At 42.6% G+C, this 23,568-nt stretch overlaps 1 protein-coding gene across 3 annotated transcripts in view; it reads left to right on the forward strand.

The window, feature by feature from the left end:
* The window catches only part of pde2a (phosphodiesterase 2A), a 173,203-nt gene that overhangs the window by 133,920 nt on the left and 15,715 nt on the right, over positions 1-23,568 (forward strand). For 2 of the 3 annotated variants that reach the window (XM_005454349.4, XM_005454350.4), the window contains exons 3-17: positions 7,034-7,123; positions 7,377-7,465; positions 10,264-10,373; positions 11,171-11,220; positions 11,447-11,506; positions 12,072-12,228; positions 12,826-12,878; positions 14,961-15,035; positions 15,295-15,336; positions 16,545-16,613; positions 16,702-16,832; positions 22,014-22,125; positions 22,258-22,297; positions 22,816-22,879; positions 23,148-23,229. In XM_005454349.4, coding sequence (XP_005454406.1) covers positions 7,034-7,123; positions 7,377-7,465; positions 10,264-10,373; positions 11,171-11,220; positions 11,447-11,506; positions 12,072-12,228; positions 12,826-12,878; positions 14,961-15,035; positions 15,295-15,336; positions 16,545-16,613; positions 16,702-16,832; positions 22,014-22,125; positions 22,258-22,297; positions 22,816-22,879; positions 23,148-23,229 — 1,224 coding nt within the window. Of the gene's footprint in view, positions 1-7,033; positions 7,124-7,376; positions 7,466-10,263; positions 10,394-11,170; positions 11,221-11,446; positions 11,507-12,071; positions 12,229-12,825; positions 12,879-14,960; positions 15,036-15,294; positions 15,337-16,544; positions 16,614-16,701; positions 16,833-22,013; positions 22,126-22,257; positions 22,298-22,815; positions 22,880-23,147; positions 23,230-23,568 lie in introns of those variants that run through there. The other variant, XM_019345186.1, reaches the window with a different exon arrangement.

A 23,568-nucleotide genomic window follows, 5' to 3' on the forward strand; every position in this document is an offset into this window, starting at 1 on the left:
AATATCGAACCAAGATTTGCATTCATTCTTCTCCCACTTATCCAGTTTATGGTCATGCGGGGTGCTGAAGCCTATCTCAGCTGTTACAGGGCATGAGCTGGGGTACACCATGGACAGGTCACCAGCCTGTCACAGGACTGACACAAAGACAGACGACCAGTCACACTCCCACCTACAATCACTACTTAACCCTTTAAAGCCTGAACCATGAAATAATTGCAAGAAATGTTTAATTTTTCAAAAATGAAGTGTTTATTAAACCCTCTCACAATTTTTATTATTTAAAACACTATTCATTAAGGGTTTAATCTAACCTATGCATATCTTTGGACTGCAGGAGAAAGCCCACACAGACACTAAGAGAACATTCAAACTCCACACAGAAAGGCTCCAGGCAGCAGGATTCAAGCCCAGGACTTTCTTGCTAACCACCACAACCTCAGGCCACCTACAATTCCCTCATTTCTACTTCACTTTCTACTGGCTCCAGAGATTTTGCAAAAGATGACGAAGGAGGCCGTTTTTACTTAGTTTTTACTTCCTATTAGAGACAAAAATCAGAGCAGATCTTAAGAGCTCCTCCTGCTTACCACTGTGATTTCCTCTTTCCTGTACTCTATGAATTATGGCTTCCTTTTATCAAGTTGAAATTTTTTGTTCTGCTACCATATGACAACTCACCACTGGTGCGTCTTATTTACACCATTTACACTGTTTTAAAATGAATATATGGTATTAGAGATACAAGTGCCTCTTAACCGCCCCCGCCACGGACCGGTACCGGTCCATGAGTCGTTTGGTACCGGGCCGCAAGAGTTGAAGCTCGGGTGTGAAATTTATGGTTTTCAGGGTTTTTATCGGTTTTTATCGGTTTTTATGGTTAACTCGGTTTCCCTGGGTCTTTTCCCATGTGTTATGAATAAATCTTCTTTTTTTTTGGTACCGGTACTGGTTTTATTTTGTTGTATTTATCTGCGACACCTTAAAGGCCGGTCCATGAAAATATTGCCAGACATAAACCAGTCCGTGCCGCAAAAAAAAAAAAAGGTTCGGGACTGCTGGCTTAGGTGTTGTAGTTGCAATACCACGCATAACCACTGGGACAATTTTGCAGGCAGGCTTGTTGTGGCCCGCTGACATCCGCGCTCTCTCCAGACTGCTCTGGAAGTCGGTTCAAGTGGAAAGAAAATGGCTTTTTCACTGTTATATTCAGCCGTGTTCCTTTCCATAAGTACTGCAGGAACAAAGTGCTATGTCTTCATATTATTATAAATTTTATTTTATTTGAGCAGAATCCAGTCATTAATAAAGGCCTTGAGATGTGGGTTGAGGCCCTGGAACACTTCCAGTAATTTAAGACATTTTTTATCAGATATAAAACAATAATATAGGACAACAGGGAGTCAGGTCGTCTCTTACAAGCTCCTGTCTCAACTGAGGCTTTCGTCTGTCTTCACTTAAATGAAATACAGTGGGCCATTAGGGATCTTTCCCTCACTTTTACCTGTTATATTACCAACACCACTCACTTCTTTTTTCCCTTTTCAGTGTTCATCAAATATATGATGCTACACTCCCTGGGGGCATAAATCTGTTTCCTCTTCAGCCTTTCGCACACTGCTGTTGTTGCTGGATTCATATGAAGAGCCCCTCAGGCTATGTCCACACGTACACGGGTATTTTTGAAAACGGAGATTTTCCGTTTTCGTTTTAAAAAATAATCCCGTCCACACGTAAAGGCAGAAATGAAGGAAAACGCTGCTAGGAACATGCCAAAGCAGCAGGTGGCGCTATATTCCTAACCGTGTAGAAATGTTGGCCAATCAGAAGTCTAGAAGCCTCGGTGGGAAATAGTAAACAAAGCTGGGGCATAGAAGCAGAACCGAGTCGTATGTGTGGAGGGACAGTAACTGTGTGTGTATATGTAAGCATTTAAACACTGCAGAGAGGACAATTAACAGTAACAGTATTGTAGAAATTCATTTCATCGAAACAACAACGTGGCGCACACTGTGACGTCAAAAAAGGCGCACACCTTTGACGCTGCGTTTTCTCCGTTTTTCTCGTCCACACGTAAATGCAAAAACGGAGTTTTAGAAAATATCCACCCTGGCCGGAGTTTTTAGAAATCTCCGTTTTCACTGACCGAAAACGCCGTTTACGTGTGGACGAAAGGTGCAAACGCATAGAAAAATCTGCGTTTTCAAAAATACCCGGGTACGTGTGGACATAGCCTCAGAGAGCACAACCGGCAGCGAACGTGCAATTATGCTTTCGCCGCTGGAGCAGAAATACATCCAGAGCAGCGAGAGCAGGCTCACATAGCTGGGTCAATCAGCTTGGCGATATCATTTTGCTTTAATCAGCTGGAAATAATGCAAAATATAAAATGCGTACAAATCAGGCAATGTCAGAAGAGTTGATTTTAATATAGAAATGCAACTCCAAATAATGTAGGACCCAGGAAAAAAAAAAATCCCTCCTCACCAGACAGCCAAAATAAACATTAGAAAGAATGTGCAAATATTATCTGGTCTAGTTCTGCTCAACAGGAAATTATCTCGACATTATACAGAGCTTGATTTGGCTTTATCCTGCTAGCTACAGCTCTGTCCGTGTAGACTTAATTAAACTTTTCAGTGAGATGTCCTCCTGGAGTTACTCTGCAAATGTCTGGCTCCCTCTCTATTAACTCAAATTTATGACTGCTGTAGTTCGGGGACATCACTGAATGAAATGCTGCTTTTTTCTTTTCCTTTTCCGGCATCTAGGTCCGTACCTTTGATTCCTTTAACTCCACCGAATGGCTGATGGAAACAGACTGTAACAATCTGAAAATTCTGTCTGACACCAGCCTAATGCTGATGAGCAGGAGCCTTTTTTCATTTGATAGCCAAGCTCTGCTTCTCTGTAATGTAATTTCCTTGCTACCTTACGCTTGACCACTATGTTTTCATTATTTTGCATAAGTCACCAAGAAACTTGACGAGAATGTCTCAGGCTTAAGTGTCGAGAATATTAAAAGTAAATAGCCATCGCAAGAGAGGCTTTAGACACTCTTTCTGTCTACATTACAATACCTTCCCTGCAGGAAATCATTAGGCTCATTAGGTACACCTGTTCAACTCATTGTTAAGCAAAGATCTAATCAGCTAATCAGACTCAGTATATATATATATATATATATATATATATATATATATAGATGTGTAGACATGGTGAAGGCAATCTGCTGATGTTCAAACTGAGCATTAAAAGGTGGAAGGAAGGGTGATTTAAGTCACTTTGAACATACTGGGTTGTATGCTGAGATCTCCCCGCACAACCATCTGCAGGGTCTGAAGCAGAGAAAATATCTAGTGTGCTGCAGTTCTCTGGATGAAAATGCCTGGTCTCGATTTCTGCTGTGACTTTCGATTGTAGGGTCAGAATTTGGCACAAACAACATGAAAGCATGGATCCAGCCTGTTTTGTATCAACAGCTCAGGCTGGTGGTGGTGTTACAATGTGGGGGATATTTTCTTGGCACAATTTGGACCTCTTAGGGCTCAATGAACATCATTTAAACACCACAGGCTACCAAAGGCGTTGTTGCTGACCACGTACATCCCTTCTTGACCACAGTGTACCGATCCTATGATGGCTCTTCCAGCAGGAAAATGCACAAAGCTCAAATTATCTCAAACTGGTTTCTTGAACATAACACTGATTTCACTGTACTCAAATCATATGACCTCAATGCAACAGAGCACCTTTGGGATGTGGGTGGATTCACACCATGAATGCGCTGCCCTCAACTTTCTCTGTCAGTTATAGTTTTTTGTTTTGTTTTTTGTGAGAAGTGTGCTGCAGTTGAGGTTAACTGGAGTATTTGACACCGCCATTACTGCCGTTTCTTTAAAAAAAAAAAAAAGACATGGGTGATGTGACGATCTGAAAACGATAAAAAGAGAAAAGACTGCATTTGGTTATGGTGATCAAAGGTGCCCTTCAGAAGAGTGCTTCAAGTGATTAGAATAACTGCAGATAAAGACGACAACAAAGACTACATCCCCATGAGAGGAGGAGAAACCTGGAGATCAACATAAAAATTAAAAGTCACGGAGGAAATTAAGAGGAAAGGTGGAATAAAAAAACGAAGCAAATTAAGAGAAAAATCATGATGCTGCATGCACAGACACAGGAGGGCAATGCAACCTGCTTGAGATGAGTGCAATGCTGAAACAAATTCAAACATGACAGTAATGCAATGAGTTGAATGAATATCAAATCTATGGGAATATTTCTCCGATAATTAAATCAAAGTAACGCATTTGCCATTTTGGTGATGGCTGATGATCAAATATTTGTTCTGTAAAGCATTTTCAGATCAATTTAGATAAAAGCTGTAGCCAAATTCACATAAACTGAACCGGCATTAGAGAACGCTGTTAGTCTAATGAAATCACAATCGCTGTTTTCATTTCAATTTTGATCTCCCCCATGATTCAGGATTGCATCATCCTCTGTGTGAGGAGAAACGGTCAAAAACCAGCTCAACTAAATAAACGTCTTTTTTCAGTCCCCGGGAAAAAACACCAGATAAAAAAAACTAGAAATTTTATAATTTAAAGAAAAAATCATCGACATCATCTCGTGTCTTCAGGTCCTGCTTGAGTGGGTGGCACGATACGTATGCATACCTGAAGGAATGTGTGTGGGTGTGTGTAAATGTGTAAATGATGGGCGGAGAAGGAGGCAAATTAGTAAAACAGATGGTTCGAGGTATATGGAAAGAAATTATTGCGAAAGGTCAAAGTGCAGAGTGTGACATTTACGGAGGCATAAATCTGTTACAGCCACAAACGCTGTCGTCGTTCCTGACAGCATCAGCGCGGGGAGGATGGAAGCCAGAGAGACGTTCATTGTTTGTCTGCTGCGCGGCCAACACATTACTTACTGGGATTTGTGCGAGTATTTCACAATCTGCAACTTAGGATACAAAACACTCTCAGACACACACTCACACATGGGCTGGCAGAGCTCCAACTTCATTACAACAGCACTCCGGCCGGCTGATTGAGTGATCAAAGCTAATCACATTTAATCCTATCTAATCATATGTAATAACCAACACTGAGCGCTCAGGCATGACAGCGCTCACCACTCTCTCTCCATCTCCCCCCTTTTCCTCTCCTCTCCTCCTTGACATTTGACACACGCACAGACCTGCAAAACAACACGTCCTCCTCCCTCCTCATCCATGTTCAGCATCAGTCGCAACCAACAGAGAGTGGTAAAAGCGCTAGAAGTGAGGTATCAAAATGAGGCGAAAAGGACATTGGACTGCCTCGTCGTGCTCTTGAACGCCCAGGGGAAACAAGATGCACTTCCTTTCAGTTGCGCCGTATCACTAACAGCTTTGTCATGAACAATTGGAAGAAGAAGATCTGGCGGTTTCGGGCTCTGTGTATTCTTCCCCATTCATATTCAGCACACAGTTTTAAAGCAGGAGCATTTAAAGCCTTTGAGATTTCCCTCTGTGTTTTCCTTTGCTTTGATCAGATTTTGAAGTCCCGCTGAGATGTTTCTGTAGACCACGGTTAAATGTAATGATAATGCAGTGTGATCACTGGAACTGGTAGGGATTTAAGTAGACTTCACACAGAGAATAATTATGCCTATGGTGGGAATTTATAGCCATTTCTGGTAAAGCTGAGGCGGGAGAAGCAGAGGTGCTTCATTGTAGTGTTTGCGGAATGTAAAAAAAAAAATGTAAAAGCCTCAATTTTGCATGACCACAAACTATACGGTCCCTTTCATCTGAGATCTGCTCCCCTGTTTGTGTACTCCTCCATTCCTCGACCTTGTTTTTTACTGTAATTTTTATCAAAGTGTGTATTTCAGAGGACCGAAAAGAGCTATAAAAGCGCTGTCGCCTTGCAGTTGAATTGTCCTTTTTACGACAATATTGGACGTCAAATGGGGGTGTTTATAGAAATGTATCTGAAACACCCTTCCCTTAAACCTTTCTGACATCAAAATTGCCTCTGCAGTTCACTACACCCAGCCGGTAGCCTGGTGTGTGGAGACAGTGAGGATTGAACTTCTCTCTCAAGCTCTGTTTTTTCATTCTTCATACGTCTCTGTCAAGTCGGTCCGCTCACATCAGGTACAAACAGTTTTTCCTTTACACCATGTCTTCACAGGAATGGTGTAGGTGAGGGCATTTTTTTCAGAGCCCAATATGCAATCATTGTCTCAAAAAGGTGCAAAAAGAAAGAAAAATACCTGTTGTTTCACATTTACTGGCATCAATGAAAGGGAAGCCATTGTGCTGAAGACAGCTTGGAGTGATTAAAACAAGAGCGTATCTGTTCAGTCAGGCGTTAGCTGGATGGAAACTCAGATGAAATGCTTTCTGTGTGGCGAGTGGTCAGATGCCACCTCCTCTAAAAGGGTTTATTCCAAGCAGAGCCAGCCTCCACCGTGAAGAGGAGTAAGAGCCTGCATAGCTTCAGGCAAGCATTTTTTAGTTCGTCTATCTTAAAGATTTGAGAGTGCAGTAAAAAAAAAAAAAGTGATTTCTCACAGGCTCTTGGTGAATTTGATCAGGCATAACAGAGCATCCAGGAAAGTACATTTTCTTGCAACTTGTTAACTCGTTTCATAAATCGGCTGCCTACCAAAGTGTGCAAATGAATTGCCAAGTGCTTTGTTTTCCGAAATGAAACAAAAGCAGCGAGCGCCTTGTTGAGCAAAATCCACTCCCTGGTGACATCCGAGCTCAGTTCATTCCTAAGTACCACACTTGTGTCTCCAACTGGTGCAGTTTGCTGAGTATATACTGAGTGTGACACAGTTTAAATATTGTTTCAGTCCTTTGCAGCCTGCCAAGGTAAATATCTGAGGAAGAGCTGTTGCGGTATAATCCTTGTGCCCACAAAGAAAACAAATTGATAGCCAAGGCCTCGGGTTTTTCGAGCTGCACTTTACGATCGTAGAAAAACAACCAAACAGTCATCGGGGCATCTGTTTTTGTTTTCCTCCCCAGGATGCCTTGCTGCGGCTGGCGGCAGTTGTGGATGCGCGCTCGCTGCGAGTGGCCCTTCGAGACGGCGTTCGGGAGCTGCTGCCCAGCACGGTAATGCACGAAAACACACACGTATTGGAATTTCCTCAATTTATTACCTGGAGGAAGGGGAAGGAAAGAGAAAAAGCTTCCTGTTAGTATTCAGAGTGGTGTGAGTTAATATCTCAGCCCTGACACAGGACCAGGGAACAGAGCCCCAAACCTTGTTACAAATGGATGAGGCTCATCGCTCATTAAACTAATCAGAATCGGATTAATTTTACAAATTAATGTGCATGTATATGCGGGTGTGTTTTAATTCCAGGAGTGTGCATGTGTCTACTTGCTGGAGGAAGACTCGAGGCTACTATCTGACGACCCGCCACATGAACTGCCACAGGAGGGAAAGATCAGGTGTGTGCTGCTTGTGCTTGTGTGTGTGTGTCTCTCTCTCTCTATGCGGCAAGTCACAGATGTTTCGTCTCAGTGACTCACCGCCGTGTACTGATTTGCTGCATTTGTTGTTGAGGGCAGCGATACCCCAAGAAGCAATAGAACAAAGAGGAGGGGTGGGTGGAGGGGAAACGGAGACGGATGTTTCCTCTGTGTGAGAAACAGGTGTCGTCCAAATGAATGTGAGCCGCTCGGTCCAAAATCACATCCTCCTCAGCACAGAGATAAGGTGACACACAGAGAGGACCTCCTCTGTTTTTGTCCTGGCCTTTGATTTTTACCCCATCACTTTTTCTTTTATTTACCCTTCCTCACCCACCCATCTCTCTGACAACTTCTTTTTTCCTCTTTTGTCATCTGCTTTCCCACCTTCCCACCTCACTGCATGAGTTTATCTTTGCCCTCTTTTCCCTCTCAGCCTGATGTTCCCCCAAAGAGCCATAAAGCACTATGCTGCCTGTGTTTAGATCTTCCTGCCTACAGCTACCGCCCTCCCCCTCTCCCGTGCTCTTCTTTCTCTCTCACCTTCAATCCCTCTCCCGTGGAAGCGTTGCGGGGCTAATAGCCGAGGTGACAGTGCCTCCGGTCCCTCAGCGAGGCTCGGCGATCCTCTCTTCTCTTAAGTGCTCCCCGAAGCTCCACGACCCCCATGAGCTGCTGCGACTGCTGCCGAGGCGCTGGGGAAAAACCAATTCTACATTATTGATGAAACTGTCTGTTTGTCAGACAACCACCCCGTTTCCAACACCTCATTGCCACATGAACAACGGGAAGCCACACAAACATCCTCACGAGGCGCCAGCGCGCAAGGACACGCACACGCACAACACCTGAGCGCACGCACAGACGAACGCTCACATACTCGCATTTATCAGGACGAGATATCGTGGAGATATTAAAAGAGCTACAGGGAAGTTTGTTACTTTTTTCTCCTTCCAGCTCACCTGCTTATATAAGCCTGTTATAAAGTCCTTGACGCACACACACACACACACACTCAATGAACCCTTATAAGAGGCAGAAGGCCATGTTGTTCCAGCCTACTTTCTAATACATACAAGCCTATTATGTGGACCTTGACGCACATGCACAGCCACGCGAAAAAATAAACCTAAACAAGTTCAGCTAAGAAATCTTCCTTGAAGGTTTCTAAACAACTTGTTGTGCTCACAATATGTGAGCCAAACAAGCCAAATGACAAATGCTGCAGAAGAAAGATGCAAGGCCGGAGTGCAAGGATATGATAATAAACAAGATTCAAACTTGTTGCCACCTTCTTTGGGCCCGAGCTCATTAAATATGGAGCGAGGGGTAGTGTGGCCTGACCAATGAAAACGTCTTTGTGGAAGTTGTAGACGCCGCATCTTCTAAGCTGAAGAGCAGAGGGACCACCCTGCTCGCTATGAGTGATCCATGATGGATGTGCTGCCCTCCATATGTATGACATATTTTTCTGGGTGAGCCTTGGATGATGTATTACATCAGCATGGCGCCGCAGTAAAAGAGTCTGGAGCCTTTCAGCCCCTGGAAACAATTTAACCATCGGTGTTTCCCCCACTTTCTTCTTGATGGTTAAGTAGTTATGACAAATAAGATTTACATTATAGATTTAGGCAGCAGCATTTGCAACTGTCATCTGACACGCAAACAAACAGCTATCCTCCAAGTTCAGTGTGTAGACCGCTGAACTGTGTTAAATTATTACTATTATTTGGGAAATGACATAAATAAGGTGCCTTTAAAGATGTTAAAAGTATCGGTATTGGTGATACTGGCCCTTTATTTACTTGGTGTCAGATCAATAGCAAAATGAGACTTTTAGTTGCTCTTTTATTATCACGCACCGAACATTAAAACACACATTTTAACATCACATGTGCTGTCAGACGTGCTCACACAACAGCAAATAACAGTATTGTTCATGGTGCCTCGGGGTCATTTGTTTTGCTCTCCGCTGTACCCAGAAAAGCTGTTTTGAACCAAATACATTACGCAAAGGTCAACTGTATTTGTCACAGTAGTGAAGTACAATGAGAATGTTTTTTGACTGAAGTGCAATATTCCTCAGTGAGTTTGAATAAATGGGCATTTTTAAATCAATGCACCATGCAGAGATTTGGCTTCAACGCTCTGAGGGATTTCAGACTCTGTAGAGCCCGTGTGCGTAACAGAGGGGGGAGCTCTGTGTGTGCATGTGTGTGCATGTGTGTGTGTGGCTGCCAGAGGGATTTACCGATTATTATCTGAAGCACATACATCTTGAATCTAACTGTGTGCACGGGCGAAACCGTGTTGCTTCCTCTTCCTGTTGCTTTCTATGCTCGTGCACTTTTAACACGAGGCATGCACTATGTTTGCGTGCGGTAGCCGACCCAAAATACACAATTGCCCCAATGTCCTATATTTTAGCATGAAACACCTGCCTTCTTTATTTAATGCAACACCCACAAAGACCTACACCTTTGCCATCACACCTGGCTTCACACCTGGCTTGCTCTTTCACACACATACACACACATATGCACAAATGGCTGCGGTGAGTTAATAATTTCACCATGAATAATAGGGCTATTCAGGGGTGTTTTGGTTAGTATGAATGAATTCAGCACACATCTGGTTTTATAATGTTGCCGCTTGTTTTTCCTTTTGCTCCAGATGTCTTTCAGATTGTCTCCTCCCTTTTGTTTCGAATATGGCACGGGTAATTGTCTGTCTCAGACCAGAGTCACACTCAACTATCTATCATATATCTGTTTCAGGAGCATCGTGGACCAGCTGAAACGATGTCAGTGCACCGGCCTTCCTCCATCCGAACTGCCAGAGAAGTACAGAATCTGCCTCGCAGCGCCGTTACCAGCACACAGAAGAGGTGTGGTTATGTTTTGAAGGGTAGGGCTTTAACGTTGCTAGCGGACAGACAAAGTGCCCAGCATGTCCTTGTTCGCAAATGTGTGCATGTGCGCGGGAGCTCGCTTGCGTGCATGAGAGCAGAGAGATGTGAGAACGTGGGAGGAAAAAAAAACAAGTACGAGGAGATAGAGAGGGAAGTAGCGAGAGGCGATGGTTGCCGAGGGAGAAGCATGGAGCCGTGTGGGCACGAAAAGCTGGACAAGAGGACTAAAAAAAGCAACGAGAGGTCTTTGATGAGGAAACAATGCAGAAGAGCAAATGGAGACGAGTGAATAGACTCAAAATACCACGTTTAGTTTTGTTAGGTGTAATTATAGACCCTAAAGTACACATGCATGACCACTCTGCACTGTGCGAATCGATACATAATACTGAACACCCATCACAATAATGATGCAGGGAAAGAGTTAGCCTGGCACCAAAGTGCTAAACCCATCATTCTGTTTGTTTTGTCCTCTGCTGTCCACACGCGCAGCAGCACGCCTCGGTGACGACATTTATTTTGCTCATTAGGATTTGGTGTTTTAAAGATGAGAAAAACAAATTAAAGAACAGAGGACGAAAAAGTATTATGCAAGGACATCAGGTGTACTTTTTACCATATTTTTCTCTTGCATATGTAGCACAAGAACACGTGGGGGCGAACAAATAAGATTAGGAGCTAGACAAGGACACGGAAGGAAAATTAAAGGACGCTTAAAGGACCTCTGAATAAATTCATGGTGTGTTCTGAATGCTCTTCTTTCTTTCTTTCAGCTGTTGTCATTCCTATCTTGGAGCAGGACAAGGTCATCGCTGTCTTACTGGTGAGTCAGTCAAGGACAAAAAATGAATCGTCCAAAGTAACAAAACCAGTTGCAGCAGGTCATTACCTCTAAATTCTCCTATTAAAGAAGCAAAAGGCAGATTTTTGCAGTCGTGCGCCATATGTGAATTCAGTTCTCCACAGAGACCACACAGCTCGCACCACCAACTCGACTGAATGGCATTTTGTTGATTTTCCACTCTGTGTGTGTGTTTTTTGTATTGCAGGTGGGCTGCGGTCCACTATCTGATCAGGATGAACTGCATCTGAGCGTGCTGGAAAAACATGTAAGCTTGCTCCTGCGATAAAAACAGCTTGGCAGCAGCTACAGTGCTCTTTAGTTAATCAACACACTTTGGCGTGTGTTGATTAACTAAAGAGTGTTGTACCAAAGAAAAAAAAACAGCATAAATGCGTGTGCTCTGCTGTATTAGGAAATTAGGAAATACTGGTTGTCGAACAAGTATTAACAACTATCTGTACAAGCCGTGATGTTATTTTCTATTCCTTAACTATAGTCTGTAGTACTGATATGCACCACTTTTTACATTTGTGTTGTTTTATGGATCCAAATCTTGTGTATAATGTTAAATAGATGATGCTTGTGGTCCCTCTTTTCTTAATCTGTGTGGATATAATTGATAAATAAATTTGAGTAGTTTTTTTCTTTAGTTTTTAGAGGCTTTATTACAAAACCAGTCTCATAATCTGATTAATAAACAGCTTTCCTTTAATTGGATGATTGAATGGTGTCTGGTGGATGTGAATGTTGTACCTGATGAAGGTTGGTTGGAGCGAAAGGGTTAGGTTATAGGTTATAATTTATCTTTTTACGTGCACGTGGTGTCGCAGGCCTCGGTGGCATGCGTGCGGGTCCAAGCTGTTCAGACATCCTACCAGAGGCCTCCTCTCAGCCCCTCTCCACTACAGTCCCACAATGCACTGCTGCCCCTCAATGTCTCAGAACAGGACTACTGCGAGCTGGACCGCAACATCCTGCAGCTCTGTGGTACGCACACAGCACACACACACACACACTTTACAGACGTTATTTCATCTCTGCCTCTTTCACTCTTCTCTGAGAAAACACCAAACTCATGCATACATGCATATGCGTATATGAGAGGTGGGATATAATAATGGAGCTGTGGGAATTCAGATGGAGATTGATGAAAACACAAAGCATTGTTTTAAATCTCATGCTTAATGCTATTTCTTCACACATACGCATCATTGTTGTTTGCTCCCTGATAACTGTCAAAAAATGTGGCTCGCATTTAGTCTGTTTAGATGGTTTTTGGCTTTTGGGGGGTTTTTTTGCAACCTCTGCTTCAGTTTTCACTTCTTTTCCTTCTGTCTTCATCTGCAGTCCGGGCAGCCCTCCATCCCATGTCTTGTCTTCATTATTAGTCCCTCTGTTAGCTGGTTCCTGCTCACCCTTCCCCGACCTCACTGTCTCAGTGTATCTCTCCCTGGTTTGCTTTCTGTCCACTTGCGTACATGCTCTGCATTCCCACTCTTCCTTAACGCCACTCTGACCTTGCTCTACGCTGGTGTTTCCTCCCGTCATCCTCTCTCTCTCTCTCTGTCTCCCTCTCTCTTTTAGGTGAGCTCTATGACCTTGATGCAGCCTCTCTCCAGCTTAAAGTCATCAATTATGTAAGTGGTTGAGATCACTCATGCGCTTTCACACACACACACAACCTGCACACACACACTGTGTGTTAACTATGTACAGTACATTCAACACATAAAATCCTTCTCGGTGATTTCTACTTCTCTTCCTGTCATTATTTTTACTACAAGCTTATTGTCACACAATTACTCCATTAGTCTCCCTTTAATGTGCGCACCCTTCTTATATGATACACTCTCTGAAGCCAGGGGAGCAGAGCGAGAGGTGTAGAGATTGATTGCAGGGAAGGAGGAGCTGTGCAGAGAGCCGTGAGAGAGAGCAGAGTTATCAAGCTTCAGCCACGGTAGTCAGTAAATTGTAGTCAGCGGGACTCTGGCTACAATTCAAATGTATGGAAATATTCACAGAAGAAGATGATAAGAGAGGGCGAGAGAGAGAATACAGCAAGAGAAAGTAGAGAAATTTGAAGGTTATGCTGCATCAAATGGACAGAGCTTCAGTCCATCCAAGGAAGCTTGATGGATCCAGGGACGCGATTCTTTTCTTCAGAGTTTGGTAAAAGAAAATGTTAACACAGTCTTTTGTCCTCACATGAAAAGGAAAAATAAAACCATCAGCAATTTCTAATCACGACCACTGCTGCAACTCATAATCTCATAATAGTCGGAATAATTGCGGCCCTAACATACTCGGAGTTTCAGGTATTCCGAGTATTTTTAATTTAGTTAAAGGAACCAAGTGAACTCGCTGCTTTCCTTCAACAACTTTTTTTTCCCTCATTTTCTATTATGTTTCTAAAATGAGAAAATGCACTAGCAGGCGGACGCTATCAGATGAACTCATTTACCATTAGCAGCTGTTACCGGCGTCCCTGCACAGCAGAAATTATAGATGCTGTCTGTGAGGACACGGATAGCAAAGGTTGCTCCGAAAACCAGCGTAAAGCGAGGGAGATATTTCTCTCTGTAAAGTCAAACCTACCTGACCTTCTGTGCAACCTGTGCTACCCTGGGACCAGCTCAGCGGTGCTGAACAACGGCAGCGCGGCCTGCATCCTTTCATGCCCCTAAACCTGCTTTGGATTTTTTTTCCTTCATCCATCCGTCTCACGGATGAGAGCGAGGGAGAGAGACAGAGGCTGCGGTGGTGCAAAATAGACTGCAGGGCTTTTAAAGATGCATGTTAAAGCCGACATGATTTGTTTTTGTCTATTTGTTTATTTTTACAGTTGTAAAAATAATGGGGTGAGGGCACAGGGGAGAGGAGAGGCAAGAGGAGCATGGGATTGTTGCTTCTGAAGAATGGTGGGCTTTTTCGGGTGGGAAGAGCTCGGGGCGGCTCTTATGGTATTAACAGCATTTTGAAAAAGGGGTTGGAGGGGCTTATTATTATATGAGGGTGCAGCAGCGTGCTTTGTGTGCATGCACATATGTGTGTGTGAGAGACTGGGGGGCAAATGTGTTGGCAGTGGCTGGCGTTTATTCCTGTTCTGCTTGTTCTCCATCCAGCTCGGTGGATTACGGAGAAGAATGCTGTGTGAGGAAGCGCTGCTGCATATGTGTGTGTGTGTGTGCATGTATATGTTTGTGTCAGCGTGCATGCAGGGGCGTGTACAGCTCAGAGTGTATTTTCAGTCTATGAATGTGAATGAAATGTTTTCATCACAGACAGCAGCGGGAAATTGGTTGCAACTCTGCAGGTCTTACAGAGCAACAGCTTCAGGGAGCTTGAGCACACACACACTTTAATTTACACACACGCAGACACCAAATGTGATTTTCTTCTGTTTATCCATCTTGGAAAATCACAGCAAACTGCGGGGCTTACGCTGAAAATGTACTTGAATAAATCCCGTCTGTTTAGCGTAATAAAAACCTAATTTCATTCCAGATTTTAATCTATTGCAAAAATCAGTTTGAATTCTCACCACGCCCCGGGAGCAGTCATTTTTCACCGTCCGCCGATTTCTTATCTTATCTCCGCGCCTAGGCTACACTCCAAAGAATAGTAAATTGAAGGTTTTAAAACAATCTGAGCGAGTCCGATAGAGAGAGATTTCTGTGATTATACGTCAGGACTGATGTTGTGTTTGTGTTCTTCCGCAGTTGCAGCAGCAGACTCGGTCGCAGTGCTGTTGTTTGCTGCTGGTCTCTGAGGATAACCACCAGCTATTTTGCCAGGTATACACACAAACGCGCACACACAGACACATCTTTATCACTGTCGTACACATTTGTTTTCATAATCTATCTTTGAAATACCACACAAAAAACAACATGGACACACACACCAATCTTTCTCACATGCTGTTCTCTTCATCCCCACCGCCACAGACACACACACACACACACACACACACACCATGACTCATTTATCAAAGAGCAATTGGAACATTAACATTTGAAGAACTCCTGACCTTTGACCTCTCTGACCTTTTAGGTAGTCGGAGACAAAGTCCTGGAAGAGGAGATCAGCTTCCCGGTGAGGCAAAATATCAATGCAATAATTTACTTATTGTTTATTGATTTTCATCTACATTTCATGTTTGTCTCCAATGTTCCCAGTAAAACAATTTTTTGTTTTTTTTACCGGTTTGATCGCGTTTCCATTAACTCTTTTATTTTTCCCTTTTACTCATGAATGACCTTCATTTCCTTCGGGGAGGGAGGTTATGTTTTAATAGCTTTTGCGTGTCTGTAACTCTGTCTGTAAACACGAGAGCTCAAAATGCTTTGAATGAATTCTGAACAAACTTTGTACATACACCCATCAAGGTCTTCAAGGTCAATTTAATTATTAACACTCAAAAACTGTCAAACTGATATTAATGCTACACAGAGCTGTTTAAAACTAACACTGTCTGCAGTGACTGCATACAAGCAATGAAGGCTATATCCACATAAATAAAAGATCATGAAGAATAATTATAGAAAAAATATCTCAAGTATATTCAAATGGGTTTCAACAGGGTGAATAACAAAAGCCTGCACTTTGCACTTGTTTTTACTGCGCTACAAACTTCTTAAAGTTTAAAAGTAACAAAGAAAACAAAGTGAATTTATACAAAACGCGATCGTTTTTCCTTAAATTATTGAGGGTGAACTGCCCCGGCCGAGGTTTGCGCTCTCTGAGTGCTTCTTGTTCGTTAATGTTGTCTGTTAAGCTGAAGTGCCGATTTCAGGGATGTCTTCTCTGATTTTTAATAAACAGAATTATGATGCAAGTGTTGCAACCCTGCGTGTAGTTTCTTTCTTTCTTTCTTTCTTTTTCGAGTGCCATGATAGAATACGCCTCCCACATGTAATCACTTATAATCCTCAGCAGGAGTTATAATTAAGAAATTTGGTGAGGACCAGTAATGACATCCTTTGGGTGGCTTGCACTCTCCTGTCTCTGGCTGCACTGCTTGTGTAGCATATTTAACAGGCTTTCCATTATCGTGTGAATAGACTGCGTGCCCCAGCCTAAATGATGTGTGAAATCTCGATAATAGCCGGTGAAGAGAGATATCAAGACACAAGAAAAAAAAACTTAAGTGGCTGTATGTGCTGTTTAGCAGTGGTAATAAGCTTCACTGACAATAAACAAGCTTTTTTATATGTATTTTACCCTCATTATACTGGTTTTATTTACTTTCCTTGTGCTCATCTTGTCTTTATTATCTCCTTGTTTTTCTCACTTCTGTGCAGCTGATGTTTGGACGTTTTGGTCAGGTTGTCGAGAAGAAGAAGTCAATTACTCTTCAAGACATCAGTGCTGTAAGAGATCTATCTATTTGTGTATTTATCTATCTGTCTGCATCACTGTAACTAATCTGTTTGTCTTTTCTGCCTGCTACCATGGCAGGAGGAGCGCAGGCAGCTGTCCAGTATGCTGGGCTGTGAGATCTCCTCCATGCTCTGTGTGCCTGTGGCCAGCAGGGCTACAGGTCAGGTGGTGGCACTAGCGTGCGCGTTCAACAAGGAGGGCGGGAAAAGGTACGTGTCCTCGCTCGGAGTTGTTTCTTTTTGGTTTGTTTTTCAATTTAATGCTGAGAAGACCGCACGGCACTCGCTGAAATCACATTTTGGACCTCGCAGCTGTTCAGAAATCACTCCAGCATTGATGGCTTAATGCCGATTTTTTTTTTTTTTGAAATTACTCGGCTGTCAGTCCAAAAGTGATTTGGCTTTTCCTAATGCCACAACTGCTGACTCATGGTAGATGCAAAGATTTATCTGACAGCAGCTTACAGTAATGTCGGGATGGGGCCTGATTAGTTGCGCCTTACAGCTCAGATTTGTTGAGGTTATAGTAGCAGAGACTGCACTGCTGTTTCCACTAAGATCTGCAGCTTACCAGCAGGTTGTGCTTCGTGTTGGCCATGAACAGATGCAGGGGAAGGACTGAGATGCAAAAGCAGCCCTGGAGTTTAAGTAGCCCAGAAATACTTGTGCAGTCCCCGGCAGGGCTGACATTCATACGGGATTTTTGCTGATAGCAGAGTATCTGTTTAAAGACACATGTCAGAAATGTGAGTGTGATGACAGGTTCCAAAAGTGTGTGCAAAAAGACAGAATAATGGAAAGATAAGGAAAGGCTAGGAGAAATGATATCACTCAGACCAGTGATAGGCACGGCAACGTGTGACACGTGCACATGCTGCTACAGCTTTACAATTAAAGGCAATGTCTTTAAATATATAATACTCTCATGCATCAGTATAACCCAAAGAGGCTATTTCATGTTTTCCAGCACCGGATGCTATTGAGCATATACAGTCATGGTTAAAAGAAAGTATACTCTCTTTAAATTCTAAGGTTTTATATATCAGAGCAAAATAAAGCATCATCTGGTCCTTAGCGGGTGTAAAAATGAGGTAAATGTAACTCCAACACTTCACATATGTCATATGTCATCACCAAAATGCAAAAACTAAGTACACCCTTACTGCTTCCATAAGAAGCAAGAGGATAAGAGGACAGGTATGTACTTCATTAACAAGTCAGTCCATCATTGTACAGTGTGAAAGATCATTCACAAGTGGAAAACATTTGAGACAGCTGACAATCACCCCAGGATCGGATGTCCCAGCAAATTACCCCAAAGTCACCCCCTGTCATGCTCAGACGAACTGCAAAAAACAAAGTGCTACATCCCAGACTCTGCACGCCTCAGTTAGCATGTTAAAGGTTCAGTAAAATTAGAAAAAGACTGAACAAGTCTTTGGGAGGGTAGCCGGGAGAAAATCTTTTCTCTCTTAATAGCACGTGGCAGCACAGCTGAGGTTTGCCAAATTACACAAGACTTCTGGACTAATGTCCTTTAGACAGATGAGACCAAAGTGGAGATTTTTGACCATATTACACTATATATCCCACTGTCATCAAGGGGTGGTGATTTGTGCTTGTTTTGCAGCCACAGGACCTGGGCAGCTTGCAGTCTTTCAGTCGACCATGAACTCCTCTGTGTTCCAAAATTTTTTAGAGTCAAACGTGAATTCATCTGTCTGACAGATAATCCGGAAATGACTGGAAAAGAAAAGAATCAAGGTGTCGCAATCGTCCAGTCAAAATCCAGACCTGACTGATGTGCTATGGTAGGAAACTCAGAGAGCTATGCGTAAACAAATCAAACCAAATCAGCTAAAGCAATATTTTAAGGAAGAGTGGGTCAGAATTCCTCCACAATGATGTGAGGAAATGATGAAGTAATACAGAAAATGTAGCTCTGAGTTATTGCAGCTAAAGGTGGCAAGGAAGCAGCTTGTAGGGTGTATTTTTTCACACATTGGTACTGCATTTTGGCGCAGTGTAATATGTTATGTGCTGTAGTTCCATTTACCTCATTTTAAGACCTGCTAAGGACCAGCTGATTTTTATTATCTCCTGATATGTAAAACCTGAAAGAGGGTGTGATTTCTTTTTACCTTTTTAACTGTGGAGCAAAACAGTTCACAGATCATCTGCAGTTTGTCTGTCCATCTCTTATAGATGTGTTATAGCAAATCTTCTTACCTATTTTGAATAACAATCTGCAAAATATTCGCTGATATATTGTATTTCTCAAAACATATGAATAAATGAATAAAATAAACATCCTTCCCATCCATTGGCTACAAAAATAGGCTGCTTACATTGTTTTATTCCTTTTCAAGTTACCTATTAAAGCTTCTTAGTCATTTTCCAGCCAAGCACCAGATTTGTGCACATGCTGTATGGATTCACAAATCACACGGAGCTGCACAGATGCCTGACACTGATACGTGAAATCAGGATATTTTAGGTTAGTTCCAGCAGAAGCTGTTTGTGATGCCGAGTGTCTGTGCAGAGAGCATACAAGGGAAACAATGCTGATTATTAACAGTCTGCCATCTGAGTTTGAGCTGAACTGATCTTCAGGTGTTTGCTGATGATTTGCAAGAAAACCCTGTGTATGCTTTTGTTAGAAATCCAGGCCTCACCTATCCAGAGGTGTTCCTCCTTCGATCTGCATGGCTGTTTGTCATCACTCCTCACTCGGCAGTGTTTCTTTCTTAAAAGTCTTGCAAAATTATGCAGCTTTCATTTACTGCACAGGAAAACCCGCTAACTCATCAGGTTGTTAATATGACTCCATCAACAACAGAATCTTTTTTTTTTTGCACACCCATCTTTCACTGCACGAGCTGACGCTTACAAAACCTCCCATTATAACCCAGTGTGACACCGTTTTACATGGATAATTTAAGTCTGGGTCCCGCTCCGTGTCACTGGCAGATGTGGAAAGTCCATCATTTGACAGAGTGACCGCCCCCGAACATGTACCACAGCACTTTTTGAGCTTGTGTGAAATCCTCCCTGTGTGTGTGTGTGTGTGTGTGTGTGTGTGTGTGTGTGTGTGTGTGTGTGTGTGTGTGTGTGTGTGTGTGTCCAGATGGCTGCGATGAGGATGACAGTGTGAGGATCTAGCGTCAGGTCATGAGCCTAAAAGCAGCGGGAGGCTTTGCTGCCTGGTTTGGCGCTATGTTTTGGCATGCGTGTGTTTGTGTGTATGTGTTTGGTTGTGCGTGTGTGTGTGTGTGTGTTGCCCAGAGCAATGCTGCTATCTCCTGAGTGCAGAAGTCTGTAAACTTGCACTCCAGCTGTTTGTCTCTGTTTTGTCTAAGAAACTGGGAAAGTTGTTTTGTGTATTGTATGATTTCCACACACGTGCAGACGCTCTCATGCAGTCCTGTGTTTGTACTCCCTCCCTCTCTCTCTCTCTCTCCATCAAGATTGTGAGAGATGAGAAGGGATCATGTCCTATAATTTCTCCCTCTGCCAGTGGCACAAATGATAGAGCTTGCATCTCATTACCATAGTAACAGCAGCAGGATTATGGTCTCAACTGTGCATATAATGTGATGAATATCCTGTTCTGTGAGCACAATCATCCAGATTTTAGAGGAGCCGTATATCTCGAAGGTGCATCGCCTCATTATAGATATTGTCTGATCATATTCACGGTTTGCCGACGCTTGTCTCTCCCTCATAATGTGTCCTCTTAACCCGTGACACCGGTGCATAACAACATATTGTGACACTGGTAACAGGTCCGTATCTCAGATTTAGTGGCAGCAGGAAAAAGAAGCAGGTTGAGAATGAGCAGAAGCACATTGTTGGAAGGAGACAATGGAGACACTGTTTTTTTTTAATTTACACTCAGATATATTGTTCTTTTGACAAATAGGCTGAGTGATGGTTTATTTCTAAGTCGTGGCAGGATTTTAAACTGCCCCAGCCTAGTGTCACAGGAGACATGCACCTTCTGGTCTTTGGAGGTGGACTCCCACAGGCTGTTGATCATTTTCTATCACAGCTTCAAATAACTGGCGTCTACCACCGAAAATTATTCTCCACTCTCTTTATTCTGACTCCTCTGAATCTCTGAATGTCATGTAAAGATTTGTAGGACACTTGTTGAAGTTAAAGTGAGCCTGACAGGCTTTTTTTCAGGCTCCAACCTCTTTTGCTTAGATTCCTCTGAGGCCTCCAAGCGGAGGGCAAGAACGCCTTGAAGCGATATACAATATACCCTGATATCTGCACAATAATGTGTCACTGCCCTCTGTAGGCAAACACTGACAACTACAACCATGAATGTGGTCACTGGTGTTGCTGTCAATTTCTCACATTATTAAATATGGAACGACACAGCTGCTTTCACTAACTGCAGGAAACAAACTTCAGTTTAACTTTCTGTCATTTCTGATATTTTTCAGTAACTTTGCCTTCACTTGTTGCCTGCACAGAGTTGTAAGTCTTTGTCGTAGTTAGCCAACAGTACAGGCTGTTGTCTTAATATTGAGGTTATTATTGAGGTTTCTTATTTACTGTAGGCTTTTTTGCATGATTTTAGATTTGGAAAAATGGCTCAAGTAAGAGCGTGTTCATGTTTTTATGACAAAACAGATTATTTAAATGGTTCTGATACACAGCATTGTGCAAAAGTCTTTATTTAGTTTTTATATGTTACTAGGAATATAGAAAATAGAAAATGGAAATGGGAAAAATGGCAATACAGCAAAAAGCTCTTTGGCAATTTGATGCCTGTCAAAATGTGTTATCTTTGTTTTTCTGACAGGCTGCTAATAACGAAGTACCTAAAGATATAATTTAAAATTGGTTCTTTGCTAAGTTGTCTGTTGTATGTAGACAGTACACAGGTTCATCTCTTGGATTAGATATGCTTGAATGATTCATAGGTCAGTGTGAAGTGACTAAAGCAGAAAACATTCCTCTGAAAATGTTCAGGTACAAAGACTGGACTGAAAATGAGTGAAAAAGCAACTAATGTCCAAAGAAAAACTTTGAAAGACCTTCAGAAAACCCGGAGAACTACTACATCAAGGCCATTTAAAAAGTCATGAGAAAGTCTGGCTCCTGGGAAGCAAAATATGAAGAAATAAAAGGTGGCTCAAGACTTGCACACTGCTCTATTTACATAAACTTGTACATATCTGCAGTTGGATAGTTTAATTACAAAATTGCATTTGTAAGCCATTTCATAAATGGGGAATGTTTCATAGCCTATAATGATGTCTGTGTCTAACCAGCAGTGCAAAATCCAGATGTGTTATAATAAATGAAATAAGTAGCAGCCTGTTAGTTATAGCCAGACTTTTACCCTTTGACCCCCGTGTGTGTTTCCTATTGCAGACACACCGAGGCAGATGAGCATGCCATCCAGCACTGTTTCTGCTACACTTCAACAGTCCTCACTTCAACTTTGGCCTTCCAGAAAGAGCAGAAGCTCAAAGTGGAGTGCCAGGTACTGCACATGCACACGGACACACACAAAAACACACACCCATCCAGTCATATTCTCACATTTGCCGTATGCATAAATATACATGAAGTTGCCCTTTGAAGAGCTATTTGTGTTCAATGTTTCTCTTTATAGGCGCTCTTGCAAGTGGCCAAAAATCTCTTTACACACTTGGGTAAGTCTTCTCTCCTCCGTCTGTCCGTCCATGTGTCTGTCTGTGTGAAGCAAGACCAGTGTGCAATTTGCATTAATTGAAGTGATCACCTTGTGAAACAAATGGTGCACATAATTGAATGAGATATTAGCGACCCTTAAGGTGATCATTGTCATAAAATCAAAAGGGCATTGAAAATTATGGGTCTACCTCTCGTTCCTATAATTTCCATCTATCTATGGAGGTATTTCCATTCTTATCGAGCTGTAAGCACTGATGGCATCATGATTGCAGGTACAAAAATTGATCTGTTGGTAGAGCAAATTGCCTCTCACTGTACTGGAGCGTTGATTACAAAAGCTCTTATCAGCTTGTGCAGCGGATCCACGGGTACTCGTATTGTAATCTCTGTTTCTGTCTATCTGGGTTTTGCTGTGTCCCCTTATAATTTCCTCTGTTTTCCATTTAATTCCCTCTCTCATCCTTCTTTTTTTTCTCTTGTTCTCCCCCCCTCCTCTCTCTCTCTCTGATTCTTTCAGATGATGTGTCAGTGCTGTTACAGGAAATTATAGTGGAGGCCAGGAACCTCAGTGATGCAGAGATGTAAGCCCTCTGATTCATCTTCAAAGGGATTTATCAGTGTGCGTGTATGAAAGAGAGAAAGAGTGTGTGCATGTGTGTCTGTGCATAGTGTGAATGTCTTTATCTCCATTTGCAAAGGCTATCTAGGCAATTTGTTCTTAACCGACTTGCGTCATTTAATAAGTTACAAAATGACCTGAGATGAAACGAGATAAAACTCTCTAATGTTCTCAGCTGTGCTCCGTTCTGTCTCTTACCCCTCGAAATCTGACGCTCACTGTTTCTGCAGCTGTTCGGTGTTCCTGCTGGATCGCGTGAGCCATGAGCTGGTGGCGAAGGTGTTTGATGGTGGTGTGGTCAGTGATGAGGAGGTACAGCAAACAAGCATTTAATTTAACACACATATAGACACTTAGCATGAATGTGCTGACAGTGGGTTATCTTGCAGCTGCACTGTGGCCTAGTGGTCTAAGATTTATGGAGACTGTTTTGAATTTGGCAACAGAGAGTGACAAATTCTGATGTCATTCCGATCACAATTGGAGCTCTGACAGATAAGGCCCGCTAACCTTTCTTTACAAGAGACCTCAGGATAACCAGCAGAACCTCATTCACTGATATCAGTAAGTGCCCAGGCACATAAGAGTTAATGAGTCCTTCATGTAATTCAAACCATTTAATGCTTTAAAGTAATTAGAATCAGTCTTTTG

This window comes from Oreochromis niloticus, linkage group LG14, assembly GCF_001858045.2.
Source record: "Oreochromis niloticus isolate F11D_XX linkage group LG14, O_niloticus_UMD_NMBU, whole genome shotgun sequence".
In the NCBI taxonomy this organism is placed as follows: Eukaryota; Metazoa; Chordata; class Actinopteri; order Cichliformes; family Cichlidae; genus Oreochromis; species Oreochromis niloticus.